This window comes from Pteropus medius, unplaced genomic scaffold, assembly GCF_902729225.1.
Source record: "Pteropus medius unplaced genomic scaffold, Ma_sr-lr_union100, whole genome shotgun sequence".
NCBI lineage: Eukaryota > Metazoa > Chordata > Mammalia > Chiroptera > Pteropodidae > Pteropus > Pteropus medius.
Window position 1 is genome coordinate 27,724,077 of NW_024346667.1, and position 21,596 is coordinate 27,745,672.

General features: G+C 32.8%; 1 protein-coding gene across 3 annotated transcripts in view; it reads right to left on the minus strand.

Annotated features, from left to right (window-relative positions):
• SPOCK3 (SPARC (osteonectin), cwcv and kazal like domains proteoglycan 3) overlaps positions 1-21,596 on the minus strand; it is a 319,126-nt gene that overhangs the window by 187,920 nt on the left and 109,610 nt on the right. For 2 of the 3 annotated variants that reach the window (XM_039876322.1, XM_039876323.1), the window contains exon 3: positions 13,081-13,126. In XM_039876322.1, coding sequence (XP_039732256.1) covers positions 13,081-13,126 — 46 coding nt within the window. Of the gene's footprint in view, positions 1-13,080; positions 13,127-13,229; positions 13,239-21,596 lie in introns of all 3 variants that reach the window. The other variant, XM_039876320.1, reaches the window with a different exon arrangement.

Genomic DNA, 21,596 nt, shown 5'->3' on the forward strand with positions numbered 1-21,596 from the left:
AATGCAATTGCATGTTACCAACATATGGAATTTTCAGAAAAAGACAATTATCTACAAAGTCCCCAAAAGGATAGGTTTCCACAGGCACATATGAAACTCCAGAGACAGACAACAGGCCACAGAAGAGACACGGCATTTCTGTAATGAAGCATGGGATGACAGCTTCCCACACAAAGACTGGGAATACTCCCTGCCGTGGCATCTACCGCGACTCAGCCGAGTACAAATACTTCAGGATTTCTTACAACTCAGACCCAGGTATTAGCTTCTACATGGTTAGGATACTTTCAGATGGATGTAAGAAAAATTGATTGAAACTGGCTTAACCAAAGAAAGGAAAGTTAGAGAAATCTATGATTGCAACTCATTTCCAGCCAGGGTAGATGTGAGGTCCAAAGTGTATGTTCAGGATTAGGTTCTGCCAGCTTCATCTGGGAACACTGGCTCTTGCCAAGGTGGCACTGGTTATCACCAAACTTTCATCCTATTATACAGCTACATCGGCAAAAAGACACATTCTCTCTCCTCTAATTCCCATGCACATCCTCGAATCTAATGTCCTGGTTTGGGTCATGTTCTCGTCTTTAAGCTAGTTGCTGAGAACAGGGAGCAGGGAAGTCTGCTAGGTCAGATTTGGGTCACTTAACCACTCCTTGGTCTGGGAGTGTCGTCGACCTATCGAGACCTGCTGATGTAAGAGTAATAGTGAGGCATGTTATTCCAACAGAAAATCAGGGTGCTGAAGCCAGAAAAACAGGCCATGCTTAAGCAAGAACATGCCTCCAACACACACATACTCTCTTTATAAAAATGTCATGAAATTAAAAATTCATGATTTCATGTATCAAAAGTTATCTTACAGTGTCTTTAATATTTAGATTAAAGGAAGATATTAATCTGTTTGTAAATCAACTCATGCTTATGCAAGGGAATGTGTCTAGTAATTATAGAAATTATTTAAACATTATCTAACTGTACTGCTTTCCTAAGGTTGCCATAACTAAGTACCACAAACCAGCTGGCTTAAAAAAAAAATTTATTCTCTCACATTTCTAACATCGGATATGTTGGTTCCTTCTTGGGTACTTAGGGGAAGAATCTATTCCATGTGTCTCTTCCATGGTGGCTATCGGCAATCCTGGGTATTACTAGTGGCAACATAATTCTAATTTCTGACTCCACTGTCACATGACATCCCCCTAATGTGTATATCTATCTGTCTCTTTCCTTGTCTTCTCATAAGGACACCAGCCATTTGGATTAAGGCTCATCTTAAACTAGTATAATCTCATCTTAACTTGGTTATGTTTGCAAAGACCCATTTTCAAATAAAGTCACATACAGAAGTATTAGGGGTTAGGACTTCAACATATCTTTTGAGGGAACACAACTCAACATACAACACTGACCCTTACTTTATAAAAGACTTAAAATCTAATAGAGTCTAAACATTAACACTCAAACCTAGTACTATCTGATTCTCTAGCCCGGAAAATTTTCCTAAAATTTCACTGTCTCCTATCTTTCCTTAAAGGTCACTTTGAAATTTTAAACCTGTTGTCTCCTATCTTGCTTTAAAATTTATTTCTAAACTTTCTGGCCTTGACTGGAAATATAACCAATGCCATAGCGGTAGAGCAATAATTAGCTCATTTTACAATGATGATTAAAAGTAGTAGGTGATAATTCTGGAGCATATTTTAGTAGGGAAGCACAAGACCAGGTGATTAATGACGTGAGCTCTAGTTCTAGATATGTCACTTAATATAAATGGTTAGCATTATAATGATTTAATATAACTTTGGGGACGTCCCTTACTTACTGAGTGATTGTGAAGTTAGGGATAGCAAGACCCATTCTTTTAATCATATAAAATTTTGTTAGCCTCAAATTAGAATGTATGAGAAAAACTGCAAAGTATTACAGACATAACACTTAAGTGATATTTAGCCAGCAATGTGTAGGATGTGCTTTAAAATAAACTCCATAAAGTTGCTACTGAAGATTCCATCCAAGATTATTCTAAAACATTACTTTTGCAAATTTCCCTTAAAAATTAAAATCATCCAATGACAAATTACTGTTCTTTGAAAAATAATATGAATGAAAATTATCTGTAGCATTGTTATAATGTCAACATTCATACTTAAAAGTTTAAGGATTAACATGTATGTAACTCACAGAACTTATGGACCTTATAAACTTAGGAGCTAAACCTGGAAATCATTCTTTGCAACCTCCTAATTTTTAGAGATCAGAAATTAGAAGACCAAAGTGATTAAATTATTCATACACAGTTACGGTGAGTGACAAGAATTCAGCCCTTTTTCTAATGGCAAAGGCAGCTTCCTCATGAAGTCTAACTTAAAGCTACAATGACTGCTCATGGATGTAGCCAGGCCCTCTGGCATAAATGCTAGCCCAGGTCATGATTCAGAGGTAGTGTGTGTTAAGGGGAGAAGTCTCAGAATGTGGAATCAAATGAGATAGATGTGAATTCTGGTTCTTATTCTGAATAGCTGTATCATGAAAGAAAATGATTTTCCTTCATTGAACATAAGTTTCATTCCTCTTTGTGATGGGATCAATAATAATTTTTAAAAAAGGAACATGGGAGCAAAGTAAAGGCAATAAAAAGAGTTGGTGTGAGAAGTGAGTGGGATATTAACTGAATGCCCATGGTATGTGGTAGGTATTCAACAAATGACAACTATTATTATTTTTTTTTTGAACCCATGAAAATTATGCTCTAACAAAATAAGCTAAGTAAGTAGGATTTTTTTCTTTCTTTTTTTTTGCTATTAAACCATTAATATAAAACCACTAATGAATGAACAGAGGCTACATGATATCTTGGAAAAAGCACAGGACCTGTTATCTAGAAGATCTGAATTCTAAGCTCAATTGCATGTATCAATATTTGCATGACTAAGCAAATCAAAACCCAAATCATTCCCAGTCTCTTCATGTGTTAGAATTAGCAACAATCGTACTCCGCTTAGAAACCTTAAAAGATTTTTTTCTGTGTGAGGGTCAAACGAAACAACTTATATGAAAATGCTAGGAAAACTCTCTATAAAGAAGCCAAATTACTGTCAATAAATGGTAAATGTAAATTATAATTTTAATATAGTTAAATATAACTTCCTTAATCATATTCACTGCACTAAACGGACAAGTTCATCAGCTTATATTTAAAAGACAAAAGCATACTCAAAATTTCATTCTTCCACTCATTAGATTTCTTCAGTGCTTTAATTAGACATGTCAAATGTATGAAAAAATATCCCTAAATAACAGATATAATACAATGCAATTGCTGCTTAAAGAACACTGAATTAAAAGAACAAAAACAAGGACTACAATAAAGAGTTATGTAACATTTTATTTTTTTTTTAACTCAAATCAGGAACAGGTCTGGGTCAGATGCATCTGTTGGAATGTATGAAAAGTAGCAAGTCCATGGATCCACCCAGGGAGCTCATGAAACAGCTGGTAAGGTGTGGGCTCCCACATTTGCATATGAAATACTCCCCAGGTAAGTTTGATGAGTGGTCTGATTGGATCATTCCTGATTTACCAATATATCTAAAGTTAGTATGTGAGAAGAAAAGTAAGCCATATTTAAAAGCATTTTATACTTAAACCACCCCTCCATAAAGTAAACTAATAAATTCATCTTAAGGTTAAAACACTTGGTATCATCAAAAACAATCACATGGTTCTGGACATGCATACAGAATTTCTAGATAAAATAGACAGAATAATTGATCAAATTTATTCTTAGATTCTCTATAATGGTTACAGGTAGAAATATCTAAGGGGCAAATAATTTATGCAAATATGTGGTGTGAGGATATGGAGCAACAGGAATTCTCATTCATAGCTAGTGGGAATGCAAAATGGTATGGCCACTTTGAAAGACAATTTGGTGTTTCCTTGCAAAATTAAACATATTCTTTCCATATTATCCAGTAATCGCACTACTGTGTATTTACCCAAAAGAGCTGAAAACTTATGCACACACAAAAACCTGCACATGGATGTTTATAGCATCTTTACTCATAATCACCAAAACTTAGGAAGCGACCAAGATGTTCTTTAGTAGGTGAATGGATAAACTGTGATACATCCAGGTAATGAAACTTTATTCAGCACTAAAAAGAATTGAGTTATCAAGTCGTAAAAAGGAACCTTAAATGCATATTGTTAAGTGAAAGGAGCCAGTCTGAAAAGGCTACATACTGTATGATTCCAACTGTATAACATTCAAGAAAAGGCAAAACTACAGAAACAAAAAAAAATTATCTGTAGCTGTCATGGGTTAGGGGAAGGGAGAAAAGAACGGGTGGACCACAGAGGATTTTTAGGGCAGTAAATATACTCTGTAAAATATCATAATGATGGCGACATCATCATACATTTGTCCAAAACTAAAGAATGTAGAACAAGAATGAACCATAATATAAACTGTGGACTTTGGGTGATTATGATGTGCACCACTTAGGATCATCAATTGTAACAAATATACCATTTCTGGTGAGGGATGCTGATAATGGGGTTGGCTATGCATGTGTAGGGGTAAGGGGTACATGGGAACTCTCTGCAGCTTCCTCTCAATTTTGCTGTAAACCTAAAATTGTCTCTCCTCCCCCAAAAGCCTATGTAAAAAAAATTAAAAAAAAATAAAAATAAAACTTACTGAATCTGGTTTAAAGGAATTCCTTTGTGTTAAAGCTTTCTCATCTCATTTAAAAAGTAATAGAAATAAATTTCAAGGCTTTACAGGTGAAACACTGATAAATCTTTCTAACACCACCACACTCAAGAAGATACTTTTTCTATCAGAGTATATAAAGTTAAAAAAAGAAAGTAATTATAACAGGGCAGGGGAGGTCTGATACAATTTTTTTCAAAAGTCTGTCTTTTAAATGATAGAAAATTGAGTTTCACATTAATAGTTAGAAAAGCTGGGAAATTGGGAAATAAAGCCTGGCTTATTGACTCTAAGACTGGTATTCTTTTTTTAACAAAGCATACTGTGCTACTTAGAAGACTAATAGATTTGATTGTGTTAATTATAAAATTATCTTGATTAATATAATAAAGTAACAATTTGCCATATCGAATGCCTTGAAAATTATAAATCTCTCTAAATTTGCCAAGGGAAATACTTTTTCATATAAACTCAAATAATTATTGTCCCAGAATATTGAATATAATAATTTCCATGACCACTCTGGTTATTAAAATATTGTACATAATGGATAAATATATATCAGTACAAAAAAAGTTTTAAAATAAGTAGATAGTAAAAGTTTACTGAAAATTGTGACTTTTTCAGAAGAAATATGAGAGGAAGAGAAGGAAAAATATTGATATTTTGTGTATTTTTGTGAATAGGTCTTATGTACTTTTTTTTTCAGTTTCATAACTCTCTGAATTAGGAATTTATTCATATTTTATTAAAGGGAAACAACTATACTATGGTTAAATTACTTGTATAAGATAATTTTTAGCCTGGGTTGCCATAGCTGTGACTCAAACTTATGACCACATTGCCCGAACAATGCCCACCCAACTATCCTGCCTATCAATCATTTATTTCAGCTATCTCATGCAATACCAAAGCACAGAAGAAGAGAGCCTGGACAGAATTATCAAGAAAAAAAATGCTGAAAAGAAAGAAAATAAAATATTGGGCTCACTAGGAAAATTACCAATCTATAAAAATATCTGTGAAATATTAAAACTAGAAAAGATTGTTACCATGGCATTCCGGCCTCTGTGTGAGGAGCAGCAGAGTGCTCTAATCAAAAACATTCGTTAATTTTAAAACTAATTGAAAAGCTTCTAAAAAGAATACATGAGTTACTTTAAAATATTCAAATAAGTTTCACATAAAAGGATGAATTTACTCATTCTTGATCAAATATGTAGAGCCAAAAATTGGAGAGAATAACATGGATTACAGTCTAAGAAGTTGTTTTCAAGTAATAAGTGCTATGTGAGGAGGGAATGGTATACCTAAGTAGAAAATCTAATTCAAGGCCAGACATCAGAGATATTAAAGAGGTAGAAGTTCCTTAATTAATGATCAAACATAGTTACCTCTAAGTTTCAATGCTAATATTCTAGAAACGCATGTATTTAAGCGGGGTGAGAATTGTGGTCAAGATACTTCAGTGAAAAGTAACTTTCAAGAAAGTATTCCACAGAAGCTGTCATACTGCCTTGAAACAATTTCTTGTCTTATAGATACAATATAAGTTATTCCTAAGCCATAGAAATAAAACCCAACCCAGCAACCCTTTCACTAATTAGATAACAATTATATAAGTAACTTTAAAATCTATATTCTCACATTAAAAAAACTAGAATACAAGTTACAAACACCTCCTTCCTCAGTATTAGAGCAGTTCTAAATATGATCTAATGTGTATCAGATGATTGACCCTATTGCTACCTATATTCCCATATCATGTCTTTTCATAAAAAATGTTACATCTGAATTGACACAGACCACAAATGTACATACAGATAAGCTGAATCTAAAGCAGTATTATGTAATAAAAGAGAAAATGAACTTCAAAATCTACTAAAGCAAGATTTCAAACCTAGCTACAACTCTTACTAGCTTTGTTACATTCATCAATCTCTCTCACCTTCAGCGTCCTTTGTAAATTAACGAACATATGTAATTTTTAAGGTTCACACAATGATTGCCTTATATATAACACCTGATACATAGGAAGTGCTTGTTGTTGAGGGGTTTTCTTGATCCCCACAATCCATTCTCAGACCCTTTCGCACCTACTTCTGGCACCAGATCTGAAAAAGTAAATACGTTTTTAAATTTCCTGACAATTTTGGTTGCCCTCAAAAGAATAGCTGTTTTAACAAAAAAATTTGGTGCTGTGCAACAGAATGACTGGTAAGTCTTTGCTTGTACCCTGCGATTCTCAAGTGTATCTGCATAAAATAATAAATTGTGGAATTTAAAACACGCATTCACACCCACAAGTATATTATTTTTTAAAACACAAAATAACAAATGTTGATGAGGATGTGAAGAATCAGGAATCTTTCTGCACTGCTGGCGGGAATGTAAAATGGTAAAACTAGGATGGAGAATAATACGGTGGTTCCTCGAATAATAAACATAGAATTGTTATATGATCCAGCAATTGTAACTTCTGGGTATATACTCAAAAGAACTGAAAGCAGAGATTCAGACAGATATCTATACACTAATGTCCTTAACTGCATTTTCACAATAACCAAAATGTGGAAGCAACCCAAGTGTCCATCGTGGATGAATGAATAAACAAATGTGATACATGCATGCAATAGAATATTATTCAGCCCTGAAAAAGAAGGAAATTCTGACAGATTATACAACATGAATGAACCTTGAGAACATAATGTTAACTAAAATAAAGCAGTCACAAAGCCCAAATACTATATGATTCCACTCATATGAGATACGTTGGGTAGTACAATTCATAGAGACAGCAAGTACAATGTGGTTGCCAGGGGTTGGGAAGAGAGGGTAATGGGGAGTTACTATTTAACAGGTACAGAGTTTCAGTTTGGGAAAATGGAACAGTTCTGGAGATTGATGGTGATGGCTACACATTATGAATATATAGCATTGAACTGTATACTTAAAATGGTTAAAATAGTAAATTTTGAGTATATATACCTTATCAGAATTTTTTAAATTAAACACACACACAGTGACCCGAATCTGCCTCAAAGAAATTAAATCAAAATGTTCAGGAACCAAGCTTGGCAACTGTATTTTTAAATAAGTGCTCAGTAAGTCTCATGTGCAGGTAGGACTGAAAATCATCACTCCTTTAGTCCGTAGAGGTATCCTGCTAAAAATGTGACTTCTTGTATATATCTACTGTTTTTATCAGTCTTTGTTATATTTATTACTGTTAAAGAAGTGTGAGATAAGAATACTTTATTAAATATCTAAACACCTTAAAAGTATATTTGATCAACTCCTCACTCTATAAATTTGATTCACAATTTAGTAACACATAAGGTCATTAAAAAGAAATAAGTATAATTCGCCTTCTTGCACACCGATGTACACTACCGTGATATAAACTTCATGAATTATTATCGATCTCAATTTTATCCTCTAAATTAAAAACAAAGACATTTATACAATATTATCTATAAGGAAAAAAAGCACTATTTGACATAGAACAAAATAATCTAAGATTCTCGATTTCTATATTTTATAGATTATGGTATAAAAAAATTAAATACCGTTCTTGTATAGGGAAATCAGAACTAGGAAAAGAGGAAATACATTTCCCACTTAGAAGCCCTATGCAGTTCTTAGGTACTAAATCTGACATAGAGTAAATGAACATGCATTTTTGGTTTCCTGGTTGAATATAATTTCTTTGCAGGTCTTCCAAAGGGCTGCTATAGGCCAAGTTTGCCAACATGGATGATATAACTAACATATGATATAAATTGACATGGTTATCAGCACTTGGTACCCTAACAAGTAACTTTTCCAAAATGAGACAAAAATTATGTCAATTCTTATGAGTTGATCAAATAATGGTTTAGAACTTGCATTTAAATAATTGAAAGCATTTTTTAAAAATAGTGTAATCATATAATCATCTTTGCATATCGTCCCCACTGAATTTCAATTCTAGGAACACCATTTTTCCACAAGAAAAATGCCAAAAGCCGAAGCACTTAAACAAAGCAGTATTGTGGTACTACCATGCCTCTATTGTGAAGCATGGATCAGATCTATCTATTGTTTCAGACTACTATCAATAAATACCATCTCAGTCCATGAAAAATAAAATCCTCATATAAACAAGTGAAATTAAAGGCATCTGGAAGAGAGACAACATCTACACTGTGTAATCCACTTATACCATGCCTTAAGAAGTATGGTAATATATTTTAAGAAGGAAAAGATAGATTGGGGGGTACATTTTCTCAAATGCTAGCCTTTTTCAATTTCAGAAATAATTACAGTCATAATAGTACAACAGCCTGTTCATTGAAAGGGATAAAAGCTCCAGATGAAATCTCAACAGCTTTTCCTTTGTAGCCTGAGACTTTTCGCAAAGGGACATGTCAAACTGTGACTGTTGGTATATGCCACAAATTTTACAAATGGATAAGAAAAATTAGGAGAATCAGATAAAGCTCTAAAACTTGATCTTGAAAAGACAGAAGAAACGATACATAAATAGTTGCGCTTATGACTTCCCTTTCAAAAAGTTTATTCTTTTCTTCACCCCGCTTCCAATCCTTGCAAGAATGGCTCATCTAGAAACAAGGTTAGCCGGTCACGTGTCTTTCTCTCCTGACTAGATTTTGGGCAGCTTGAATTTAGCAACGGTTCCGAAACACATCACTTCTTTAGGAATCTTTCTTGAATTAAATGCAACCTAATGAGCCACTAGGAGTCAGGCTACCCTTCCCAGAAAGGTCCAGATTTAGGAGAAGAGCATAAGAAACTGCTGTGAAATGACAGAAGGCACTCATCTAAGTCACAGCTACAATTCTTGTCCCTAATTCCATATCCTCAGAAATCTGCACAAGCAAGTGAAACACACCAAAAAACATGAAACCGATTTGTCCTGAAATCTCTGGATCTACATAAATTCCGCTTCTTTATTATTAGTCTACCTCTTATAATTCACTGCAACAGTAGATACCAAGTTAAGAAACTCCAAGTTGTCTTGAAGAGTAATATTAGGTAAATACAGAAAGCGCATACAGCTTCCCAACTCTTTCATTTCAGGGCACCTTTTGCATAAAAGGTGACCCTTGTAGACATAGCACTTCAATATAAGTAGATTCTCTAAACAGTGTCAGGAAACACTGCTAAAATTGCCGGTGATTTCTCAGTTACACACCCAGATCAATCTGTGATGCAAAGTAAGGCAGGGTTAAGGTAGTAAGCTTTACTTTTAAAGCTACAGTATTTCTATTCAAAGCATTCCTTAAATTATTTAAAGCATTTATTATGCTAACACTTTAGCATCCTCCGTACATCTCTTCTTTCATTTGCCATAGTAAACAGAATTTTTGTGCTGTATTCAAGAAGATCCATGTCCTCATTAAAACTATTTTTCAGTCAATTTCTGTCATGACAATTCATGATTAGCCACACTAATGAAGAGAAGGAATGGCACAGAAAATTTCACCTAGAGATATCTAAAGCAATTTATTTTTGGCATCGGTATGCTTTCTTTTATTTTACAGCAAATTTATCATCATCAAAATAGTTTTACTTAAATTTATTTTAAATTATTATATTTTCCCCAAACTCTTACTTTTTTGAGGTAAACAAAGTAGAAATGTTCTAATTAAAGAAGAGAATCTTACATGAGCTGGAAAATCTGTTACAGTTAAATCAGAAGGAAGATATGTATGAACTATTAGTAGATTTTTACCTAGAAGCAATTTTGCAGGTGCACCTGCAAACTTGTGTATGTGTTTGTGGGTGTGTAAATATGTAAATGTTTATGTATGGATGTATGAGTGTGTGTTCATATTATGCATATATGTACAGAGAAGTTTGGGGCTGAGAAATGTTGCCACTTGTATTATGAAATATTAATTAACATTCTCATTATGCTACTTTAATTTCTGTATATTTTGTGAGGCAGTATATAGAAATAGAAGTAAAATGTTATAATGAATATGATAATAATGGCATAAATATCAGCATAAAAAATGTAATGCCAAGTCAATTTTTTGTCACTCATTTCAGGAAATATGCAAACCACCCAAAAAAGAAAGTGTGAAAAATCAACTTATATTGATTAATATGCTATGGCTGTTCACAAACCAATGAAAAACAAACACTATATTAAAAATTATAAACATCCACAAAAAGTCTTCTAAATTATTTTGGGTTCAACAGCTCAGATTTTGAAAATAGTACATAGAGGATTCTATCACCAGAAAGAACAAGAAACATATTAGAAATGAACATATCTCGTCTCCTCTACCCAAATGATACTACCTTATTAAGAGCTAGATGGGAAAAGGATAATCTTTCTCTCTCCTGGTATGGACTACAAATGGGCTGGTTAATTTCACTTAAAACCAAAAATAAACAGAAAACAAATACACGTATCTGAATCTAACCTTTTTACTATATAAAACTTTCCTATGTATGTTTACCACCTATACATGTTCCATCAATCAAAAGCCAGGGTCTTATAGTCTGCAAAATATTGTTCTAAAATAGAGAAACAAATCAGCTCTATTTCAAATGTTCCTTCAGGTACATATTTATTTTGAAAGCATGAACTTTAAAATTCTGTTAGTATGCCGTTATTTCATTTTAGAGCTATTATATGAGTAACAGTACCACACAGTAGTTAGGAAAAGGGGTTCAGGGTTCAGACTGTCTGGACTTGAATCCTGACTCTGTAACTTTGCAGGAATATGACCTTAACCTCCTTCAATGCCTCGCCTTCTGCATCTACATGGTAGGGCTGTTTTGAAGATTAAACAAACTAATATTTAAATACTTAGAATAGCAACTGAATATAGAACACTTTATAAATATTAGCTATTATCATGTCATGAGCTTTCTCTCTGCCTGATAAATATGATGTTTTTTTTTGACAAGTTGGTAAGTTAAAAACCTCTTTGAAAATTATAGTAAATCAATCTTATAGTATATCAGGGTTTGGAAGCCTCCCTACAGCAATCTTTTTTAATTTCATTTTCTTTTTTTTTTAGAGGTCGACACATCATCACACACACAAAAATAAAAAACAAAGCATCTTTATTGTAATTGGATATACCAGTTATGGCAAATTTAACTGTTAACATCTATTTCACACATAACTCTGATTTTTCAAGGTTTATGATTCTATCCTAAAATTTCATTTCCCATGAAAGCTTGCAAATATATCTCAGTCTCTATGTCATTATTTTTTCATTGCTTGTCTTTTAGTGTGTATTCGGATTGAATTATTAGCAGCCAAGTTAAAATTACATATATTTTTAGAATTTTAAAATGCAGATTCCACAAACACACTGGAAAATAATAGTGAAATCACATGACGTACAGAAGAAACAAACCAATATTAAAGGTGGGACTGGATGTGAATGAGTGTTTCAAATTGATGTTGATTTCAAGATTGATGTTGATGACAGCCCCTGTCTAGATCCACCCAGGTTGGCTATGGGGGTGTTCAGTACTAATATGAAGTCAGAAGTTTGGAGACGCAGCCAAATACCCTAACTTTCCCTTAATAACACATTATGGCCCATTCTTAATAATGACTTCTATTTTTAAGTGATACTACTTCATGGAGTAAATCTCTTTTGTAAGGTTACTACAGCCTACTTAACGTAGAAATTTATTTTCTTTCAAACTTGAAAAGAGTTTCTGGTCCTGATACTGTACAAATTAGTACACAAATCTATTTAATTATTTATATAATTATGATCGCATTGAGTTTGATGTTTTCATTCTCATTTCATATATGAGAGAACTTCCTTTTTTAAGCATATTTCCTGCTTTTTGTTCTCAAGTAAGCAAACCAGAACTACAAACGGTGTAAAGAGGTGGGAGGAACCCTAATTATATGTAAGATTTTTCCTTTTAGGTCTTACGTAGACCGCAGCTAAGTCTAATTACCAGTTGACTCTGTTTAAAATGAAAGCTTATATTAACTGAAAAAGAGACACCAAAGCCATTTGTTTTGAAACTTTAAACAAATAAATCTATTCCTAGTGAATGCACTTCAGCGTATTGAAAAACTGGATGAAGTGACTCATATTAACTAAGAAAAATGGGCACAGTATAGTTCTCAAGCCCGAATCAGTAATCCAAAATGTGTACCTAAAAATAAGAGTATCCTGACATAATCATGATATTTAATTAACTTATTTCTAACTACAGCTGAAATTAAAGTAATTATTGCATAAATTTTTCCATTCATCTAAGCTCTCCATTTAGTATTTTAAAATCTAACTAAACAATATCGTGTTTAAAATACAGTGATTATAAATAAACACATAAAATTTTTTATTTTAAAATTATTAGATTCTTACCTTGATCAAAGGCCTTTCCTGGACTCCAAGTACGGAAATAATCATCCTAAGGGGGAAAATAATGTGAATTGAGTGTATATGAGTAATAAAAATGTAAACATTCATATAAATCTAAAATAAAATATGAAATACAGAAGCTGAATACAAACCTCTACTTCCTGCAATGGCAAGCAGCAAATTATAAAAAATAAAAAATAAAGAAAGAAGAGAAAAACAACAGTTATCAAAAGGAAACACAATGTTTACATGTTATAGAAATGTCTTTCAAAAAATGTGTTCATTTTCAATAAACTGTGAGTCAATGTTTACTGTAACAATTTAACTATTTTTGGTTGCCACTATATCTAAATATTATAATGCAATACTTTTAATTGCCATTCAAAGTGCAATATAGCATGCAGATAATTACCCTAAGCTAATAAGCTATAAAGGTATTTTACCAGTTTCCAATTATACAACTTCATTTTCTACTAGTACAATAGTAAATGGAACCATTAATATAGCAGAGGAAATACCAAGTGATTCTGCACTAGCCTATGTGTACAAATATACTTTACACAAATCAGCCACTTGTTAATTGACTATCTAAGGAGTTCAAAATGCAATCGGAAGCTTGAAAAAAAAGATGCAAACCTAACTCAATCTTGCCCAAAGTTTAAATCTTTGGAAAAAGAATCATTGATATATTTATCATATAGTTAGTAAATGTGACCATACAACACAAAAGTGGGGTAATGTATACTGAAAATCATTTTAAAAGAGAAAAGCCAAGTTGACTATATTTTATTGGTTGTTTTTACATCCTAGAAGCCTTGAACCTCATACATATCATCTTTTATGGTAAACAGAATAGATTTCACTGTTTAAATTAATAAGCGATCCTCACTATAGTAGGAAAGGGTAGCACATTGTGGTGAAGATACTTGATTAAACAATTCCTAACTCAATACTCTTAGACCCACGAGGTCAATCCATTGAAAAGCTACAGAACATAGGAAATCCACAAAGGCCAAGGAGAGCATCTTTGAATCTTCTTCCTTATCTTTGTGCTAACAACCTCCAATGTACAAAGAGGAAAAGGTAGCACATATTTTAATTATGAAAATAAATACATTTCTCCAATTTATTTATTCAAAAATTTTAAATTGTTACAAAATCTTTCCTTTATTATGACTAATTATTCATCACCACCTTCTGCATGCTCACCTCACCAATTTCAAATGAAAGAAAGAGAAGGAAAACAAGAAAAATCACAGAAGACACCTCTGTCAGTCTCTTATTTGTGTTGAGATAGGGTTATATTAACATGAGGGCATGTTAATGACTATCCACAACGATAGGTTCTGCAGAATTATCTAGGGTTAGATTAAAGGAGGATAACACCACTGGATATTTAAATAAATATTGACTGTTGAGTCTTCTTTAAATCTCTTTTTTAAAACAACTTGTGCATGACAGAATTCTTAGAAAACGAAGTTTTCAAATTAAATTGCTCCACTCAAAATTTCTAAACTTTAGCTGAGAATCATAACACAATCATTTAATATCTTTCTTGTTTAGATCATATCTCATGGTTTGGGGGTGATGGCTATTTATTCATTCTGAGCATGGAGAGGAGCTAGAGTTTCTCCTGAAGCATAACTAAAAGCTAGACAATGAGCACACAAGTGATGGATCTAGAAGAAAACTTGAATTTTAAGGCTGGCTTTACCACTTATCAGCTGCAAAACTTTAGAAAAGGTAATTAATCTAAACCTTAAAACCTTGTGAATAAAGTTGGAAAATAATACCTACCTATCTGGTAAGGGTGCTGTGGGGATTAGTTATAAAAAAATGTAAACAACAGCACACTCTCTGGCATAAAGGAGGTGCTAAAGCATACTTGACAATCACAAGGGCCAGATTCAACTCTTTAAGTATCTTTGAGTGATGTCACCATTGGACAAACTCTCATTGTTGCTAACAAAATCCTTTAGTTTTTTGAGAAAGAGCCAAGGGCTCTTCATAACATTTGTGAAAGTGATGTCCAAACTGCCCTCGCCCCAAATGTCAAATGTTAGTTGCAGTAAACTTTTAAAAAATGTTAGTTGCATTAAACTTTATAAAGTCTACATTTATGACTATAGTAGTTAATGCAACCAGGCAAGTATTTCTGCTATCACCTCAGACTATTCTGAAGTGGTACAAGCTACCAGTGGCATCACTCAAGAAGATGTAGGTAAGTTTCAATTGCAATAATGACACCATCTGTTTAAGTATCACAGTTCTAGAAGCGGGAATAAGTGTAGAACTGATGTTGATAGAACTGAAGCCTGATAACATGAAAGCAACACGTTTGACACAACACATAGTGTTTTAAATACTCAACACCTTTACAAATTAGCAGGAATTGTGTGTGTGTGTGTGTGTGTGTGTGTGTGTGTGTGTGTGTGTGTGTGTGTGTGTGTGTGTAAGATGCATTACGGTAAATCTAACCTCAACCACTTTTAATTTAACTTCCTTCAGAAAAACATGATAACATTGGGTTAGTTTGGGACCATAGTTATATAAAAATCTATAATACAATATAAAACATGAGCCAGGTTCTTTTTGTTATGTCAAGGGCGATCGCAGAGTCTGGCCATTGTGCGGATCTGATATAGTACAAAAAAGCAAAATAGTTAGCCTATCAGCTATTTTTAGGTATTTTTCTTTGTGTTCTCACATCACTAGACTTTTTTCTGAAAACGGTTTCACCTCATTAAATCTTAGGAATTTTGCCAGGATGAAAAATAAAAAGTATTTTCACATAAGTGTTCATTCAGGCGCAATTGCTTTTGTCTCCAAAAGCTTTGTGTGAATATTGGTTGTTCTCAGACTTTAATTTAGATCTGAAATAAGCCAAGCAGGGATTTAAAATAACAACTGCAAAAAATGCCCCCAATTGGAGAAATGCAGGTTCAGATGAGTGAAACTAAGCCTAAGTGTTTCAACAGGCAAAGCTGAATTCTTGTCGCTCGTCTTCCAAAGCTTACATGAGTGAATTATAGCAGCAACAACAATTTAATATTATGACTTTGCCAATTTCTTATACTTAAATAATGTTTATTAATATTTTTAAAAGTAATCTGCCTAAGTAAATTTGCTTTGTATATCCTATTATTTAAACATTTTCCTTGTGGTTTTAATGCTCTATTTTTCCTAATTAAAAAAAAATGTGTATTTAATATAGAACACAGTGTCTCATCCTTGGCATTACTGATATTTGGGCCAGAGAAGTCTTTGTAAATGGGGAGTCGGGCTGTCCTGTTCATCACAGGCTGTTTAGCAATATCCATGCTCCCAACCCATGAGATACCAGTAGTGACCTCCCTCAAGATGTGACAATTCGAAATGTCACCTAATATTGCCAATGTCTCCTCCGGGGGAAAATCACCTATTTGAGGACTACCAATGTAGTGATTAGAAAACACAAAAAAGTACATAAATCAAAATATTCAACAGCAATGGGTTGCTAACAGTAACAGATTTTTCTTCACAAATGTTTTATTATAAGATTATACATTCAATTTTATATTCAGCTCTCTGTGTAACATTTATTAAGAACATTTTACAATTGTATCAATATGTTTTGCCAAAATATTTAATGGCTGTCTAATATCCTTTTGTATAGATTTATCATCATTTAGTTATCTCTTCATATGTTTATGCTTTCATATTGCTTATAAGATTTTGCTATAACAACTCATACATAAATATCTAAGCATATATTTCTTATAAATACAGATATAAGTTTAGGAAGGAGATCACTGGGAATACACGCTGTGCCCAGAATAGAGAAACTAGTTTCCCGTGACAATAATTGGTTATAATCAAGCTTTGTCCAGATGGAGTGAGTTGGAAGGACATATTTATACTCAAAGATCAACTGTTGCTTCATTCATTCACTACTACATCTGTACTGATAAATTCTCCCATTGCCTGAAGGAATAATATGGAGGGGCAAACTAGATCAGGGATTTCTTAAGCATCTTCATAGACAGTGATATGTGACCAAGTGGGAATGGGAGTCTCAAACCTAAGAACTCTACAATGCCTAGAGATGAACATAATGCTCAGGCATTATGTTAGCCATTAATAAGCTATTCGACCTGCTCCAGTGGCTATAAAGAGCTATAGAGTCAATAAAACCTTTCTAAAATATATACCTGAAAAGATGTTGCTAGCTAAGCATGCTTCTTTTGAATAATAATCAATACAGGTACTATTGACAGCTACTGGACACAATTGTGTCCTATATTCCCATAAGCATTCTGTAATTTATATCACACAACTATTACAAAGTATTTTTAAGCTAAAGAAAAAGTATTCCATAATTATAAAATAAGACACAGGAGATTATACGTTTGGAGACATATGGCAAAAATAAAATAAGTGTTAAATTTAAATGAAATTTAAATATTATAATCATGAGATCTCACAAGTCAGATATATTTTAACCAATTATAGCTTTGTAAAAAAATCCATGTGCAATAAGGTTAATAAGACATTTAAAATTTTGCATAGCTACCTTATACATGACTATGGAAATCTAAAAACCTTAATCCCAGAGACAAATACACACACACACACACACACACACACACACGTTCAGTTACAATATTGACAATTGTATATATTGACACTTTATAATTACAGTGTCTTTGCAATGAATTATCCCATAGAGTGATGACATCAGTACCACACTACGCTCAACAAAAAGAAAGCCGTTCTCTCTTAGTTTTTCTTATAATTGACAGTCCCACTTGATATAACATTTTTTATTCTAAGGCATATTTTATTATATTAAGTACTTATAAACTGTATGTCAGTCATGATACAATATTTCAAATATCATTTTTAACTTTTTCCCAAAAATGGATACTTCCAAAACCAAGTGTTTTATCAGTGATGTCATTCATATGGTAATTGTTTTAAATTTTGAATAAATTATGATAAAAAAATTAAAATTTGAGAAAATATCAGAAATAATAATTCTGAAGATTTAAAGATAAATTTATCTTTGTATAAATTTTCAAATCCTAGCTTAACAATTTCAATTAATGAATTAGAAACAAAAGAAGAAGAAAAACAAAAAGGAAGATATACCAGGACATCGAGGCCAAGAGTAAGGTTTCTGAACAACAACAAAAAACTCTAGGTTAGAACCGTCTGTCTACCACATACTCTGATATTTCAACTGGCCTTCAGTTTTCTTTTATGGCAATTAAGATTCATAATAATGTCCTCAAGCTGTTTTGAAGAATAAATTAGATAATATGTCTAAAGTATTAGTATAGTTTCTAGTTCATAATAAGCATTTAAAAATTGACACCTGTTATTATTATAACCAGGAGAGTATTCTAGTGATTGTCCTCTATCATTATAATGTGATAAAGAAATATCTTTCTTAAACTGACATCGTATAAAGATAAGAATTTTTGAATAAAATATGTGGTATATGCTAGAAGGAAGACTATAACTTGTGGAAGAGGCACAGGGAAAGCAGTCTTTTAGTATCTTATTGTAGCCTCTGACCTTTGAAGCCAAATGTAGTCAATAGCTGGAAAGCCTTCAAGTCATAAAATTAGTCATTTGTAAAAATGAAAAAATACACACACACACACACACACACACACACACACTCTCTCTCCATATCTTGTCTAGTATGTCTTTCATAACAGCATGTTTTTGGATATACAAATACGGAACCTCCAAACTGCCCTTTGTTTGCAGGATTTAAGCTGTGACCTACTGGGTAAATCCTTATGTCAGTCCAACTGGGTATCATATGCTGAATGATGGCTTTCGCCTTAGAACATGGCTACTTGACCTTGCAGAGGACTCTCAGAGCAAATCCTGAGGAGTCAGCAGCATCTTGGCTCTATATAAGGATGTCAGTCTGTACTCTAATCATTCTTCTCTGGGATTTTCCTCTTTATCTAATAACTTTATTTCTCTTCCTGGACTTTTCATTCATTAATTACTCTGCATCTAAACCTACTTACCTGATTTCTCAGCCTTGACCCACTGGCCTCTACTTGGTTAAGTCTGCTTCCAAACAGTCACAAGCCAGTAAGAGACAAAGGGTTCTTGGTCTCAAATTTCACCCAAATAGGACACAGTCATAAACACACCCAGAATTAGGGAGTGTTTTTGGCCCCTAGTCCTCTCTGGGGAAGGAGAGATTGGGTCAAACAAACAAAATATTTATATTTTGGGGAAATAAAAAGACAAGATGACCACTAATTTTTAACCCACAACAATGACAGTTTTTGATTCAAATCTCCGGGATCAAAGCAACGATAATAAGCTATTGCTCCACTTATTGACAAAAACTTTGTTAAACGTTTTATATGTACACAGAAATAAAGAGTATGGTGATGATTGCGTGAATCTATATTGAGGAGTGGGAAGATAAGTTTCCTAGGATTTCTGTATTTTGTGATTATGTCTCCCAAACGCTCTCAAAAAAATCAACTCTTATTGCTTGCTCTGTCTCAATAGCACTGCTAGTTCTGTAAGCTAGTTCTATAAGCTAAAAATTAGCAGTGGAAACCATTTTGTTGAAATTGTTATATGACTCATTTACACATCTCATCCTATCATGGAAAGAATGGCTAGTATAATCATTTAGCTAGTAATTTTCACAAAAGAAGAAACTCTCCTGTGTAGAAACACTTAATGTGATTTGATCATAAGATTGAGTAAATAAGCATTGTCTGGGTGTAAAGGAATTATATATTGTAGATAAACTCCTGTTCCGGTCCCCAAGTGTCACATTTATTAACCAAGTACCACTCATTTTCCACGTGATGTCCTAAGACCACCAAAGAGCACATTATAACTCTTTGGTGAACCTTTTATTTTTTAAAGACTATTTTATGCTCCCTGATTCATCACAGACTAAACACATAAATAAAATAAATGATGCAAAAAGGACAGCGCCATTGGGATAAACCCACAACTGCCTCTGAAAATATCTGCAAATTGAGGTTAAAATCCTTCTGAATCTATATGGAATGTGTACTGGCTACTTTTACATTGATATATAAAACTTTATTCATTCACATCAGGGAAAGACACAAAAAATACTTTGCCTTAATAAACAAAGATGTTAAATATCGAGACTCATCACTGTATCTCTAAGAAGACTAACATACTTGAGAAAAATGGCTTGAAGTTACTCACCATGCACCAAGAACTGTTCTAAGCTTTTTACTCTTAGCATCTGTAAGAGTTAAATGCTTCTAATATCTTTCCTATTTTACAGATGAGAAAAATTAAGCAGAAAGAGATTAAGTAAACTCTTAAAAATTACACAGCTAATTAAAAGTAGAGGTAATTTGAACCTCAGAAGTGTGATTTGGAGTCTGCATTCTTAAACATCACATGATACCACAGGACAGCATATATGACCCATGGGCCAGGCCTACCATTTGATTTTGCATGTAAAGTTTTGCTGGAACATAGCCACACCTGTCCTTATACATATCGTCTATGTCTTTTTGGCACTACAGCAGAGTGGAGTAGTTATGACTAAGACCACAGGCTTGCAAAGCATGAAGGCCTACAAAGCTGATCTTATGCTGAAAAAGACTCTATACTATTTATCCTATACTATACTACACCCATAAAAGAATGCTTATAAATAAAATAAGAAAACAACATTTAATGGAATACCTCTCTATCTCCACATAGGAAAACAAATCTTTTTAAAAGGGGGGAAAAAAAAGGTGTTTTAGGTATTTAATGTTCTGAATTTGTGTGACTTATTTCCAAAACCTTAAGGTTTATAAATTTTCCAAATATTACATTTCCCCTTTCTGACCATAAATATATCAACTAGCTTGGATATAATCTACAAATGAATCTATTATATTTTTAGCAAAGGAATTCAAGATGAGTAATCTGAAACCAAGGAATAATATGATTCTAAAAATCTTTATGATACACTATACAAAAAAAATTTCCTAGGCACAGGTTGCAAATGTGTTTTCTGTATGACATCATGATACTCATTTTAAAAAAGAAAGTCAAATAAGGTAAAGTGCCTCTAGATATTATAAAAGTGCTTCTAATCCTAGAACACTTTTCAGATTAGCAATTGAAACTTTATAGTTATTGTTTAGTTATTGGAGCAAAAGGACAAAATGAATATTCCCATATTTATTTCACATTCTTTTAGTATTTATAACATTTTCTTAGTGTTCATAATTCATAATTTTTAAAAACTCTATGAAACTAAATATTATATAGTTTAAAAATAAAAATATTTATCATATCAAATGTGATCTTTTGAAAAAAATTGTGTTATATAAATGTTAAAAACTTATTACCAGTCTGATATAAATTATTAGCATGGTACAGTCAATGAAAATATAGTAATACTCAAAATATGAACTAAATACTGTATAAAATAAACTTTAATCATCATAAATGACATCAAAATAAAATTTATCATTTTTAGAATGTGCTTCCTTAAAAAATAAGGTGTT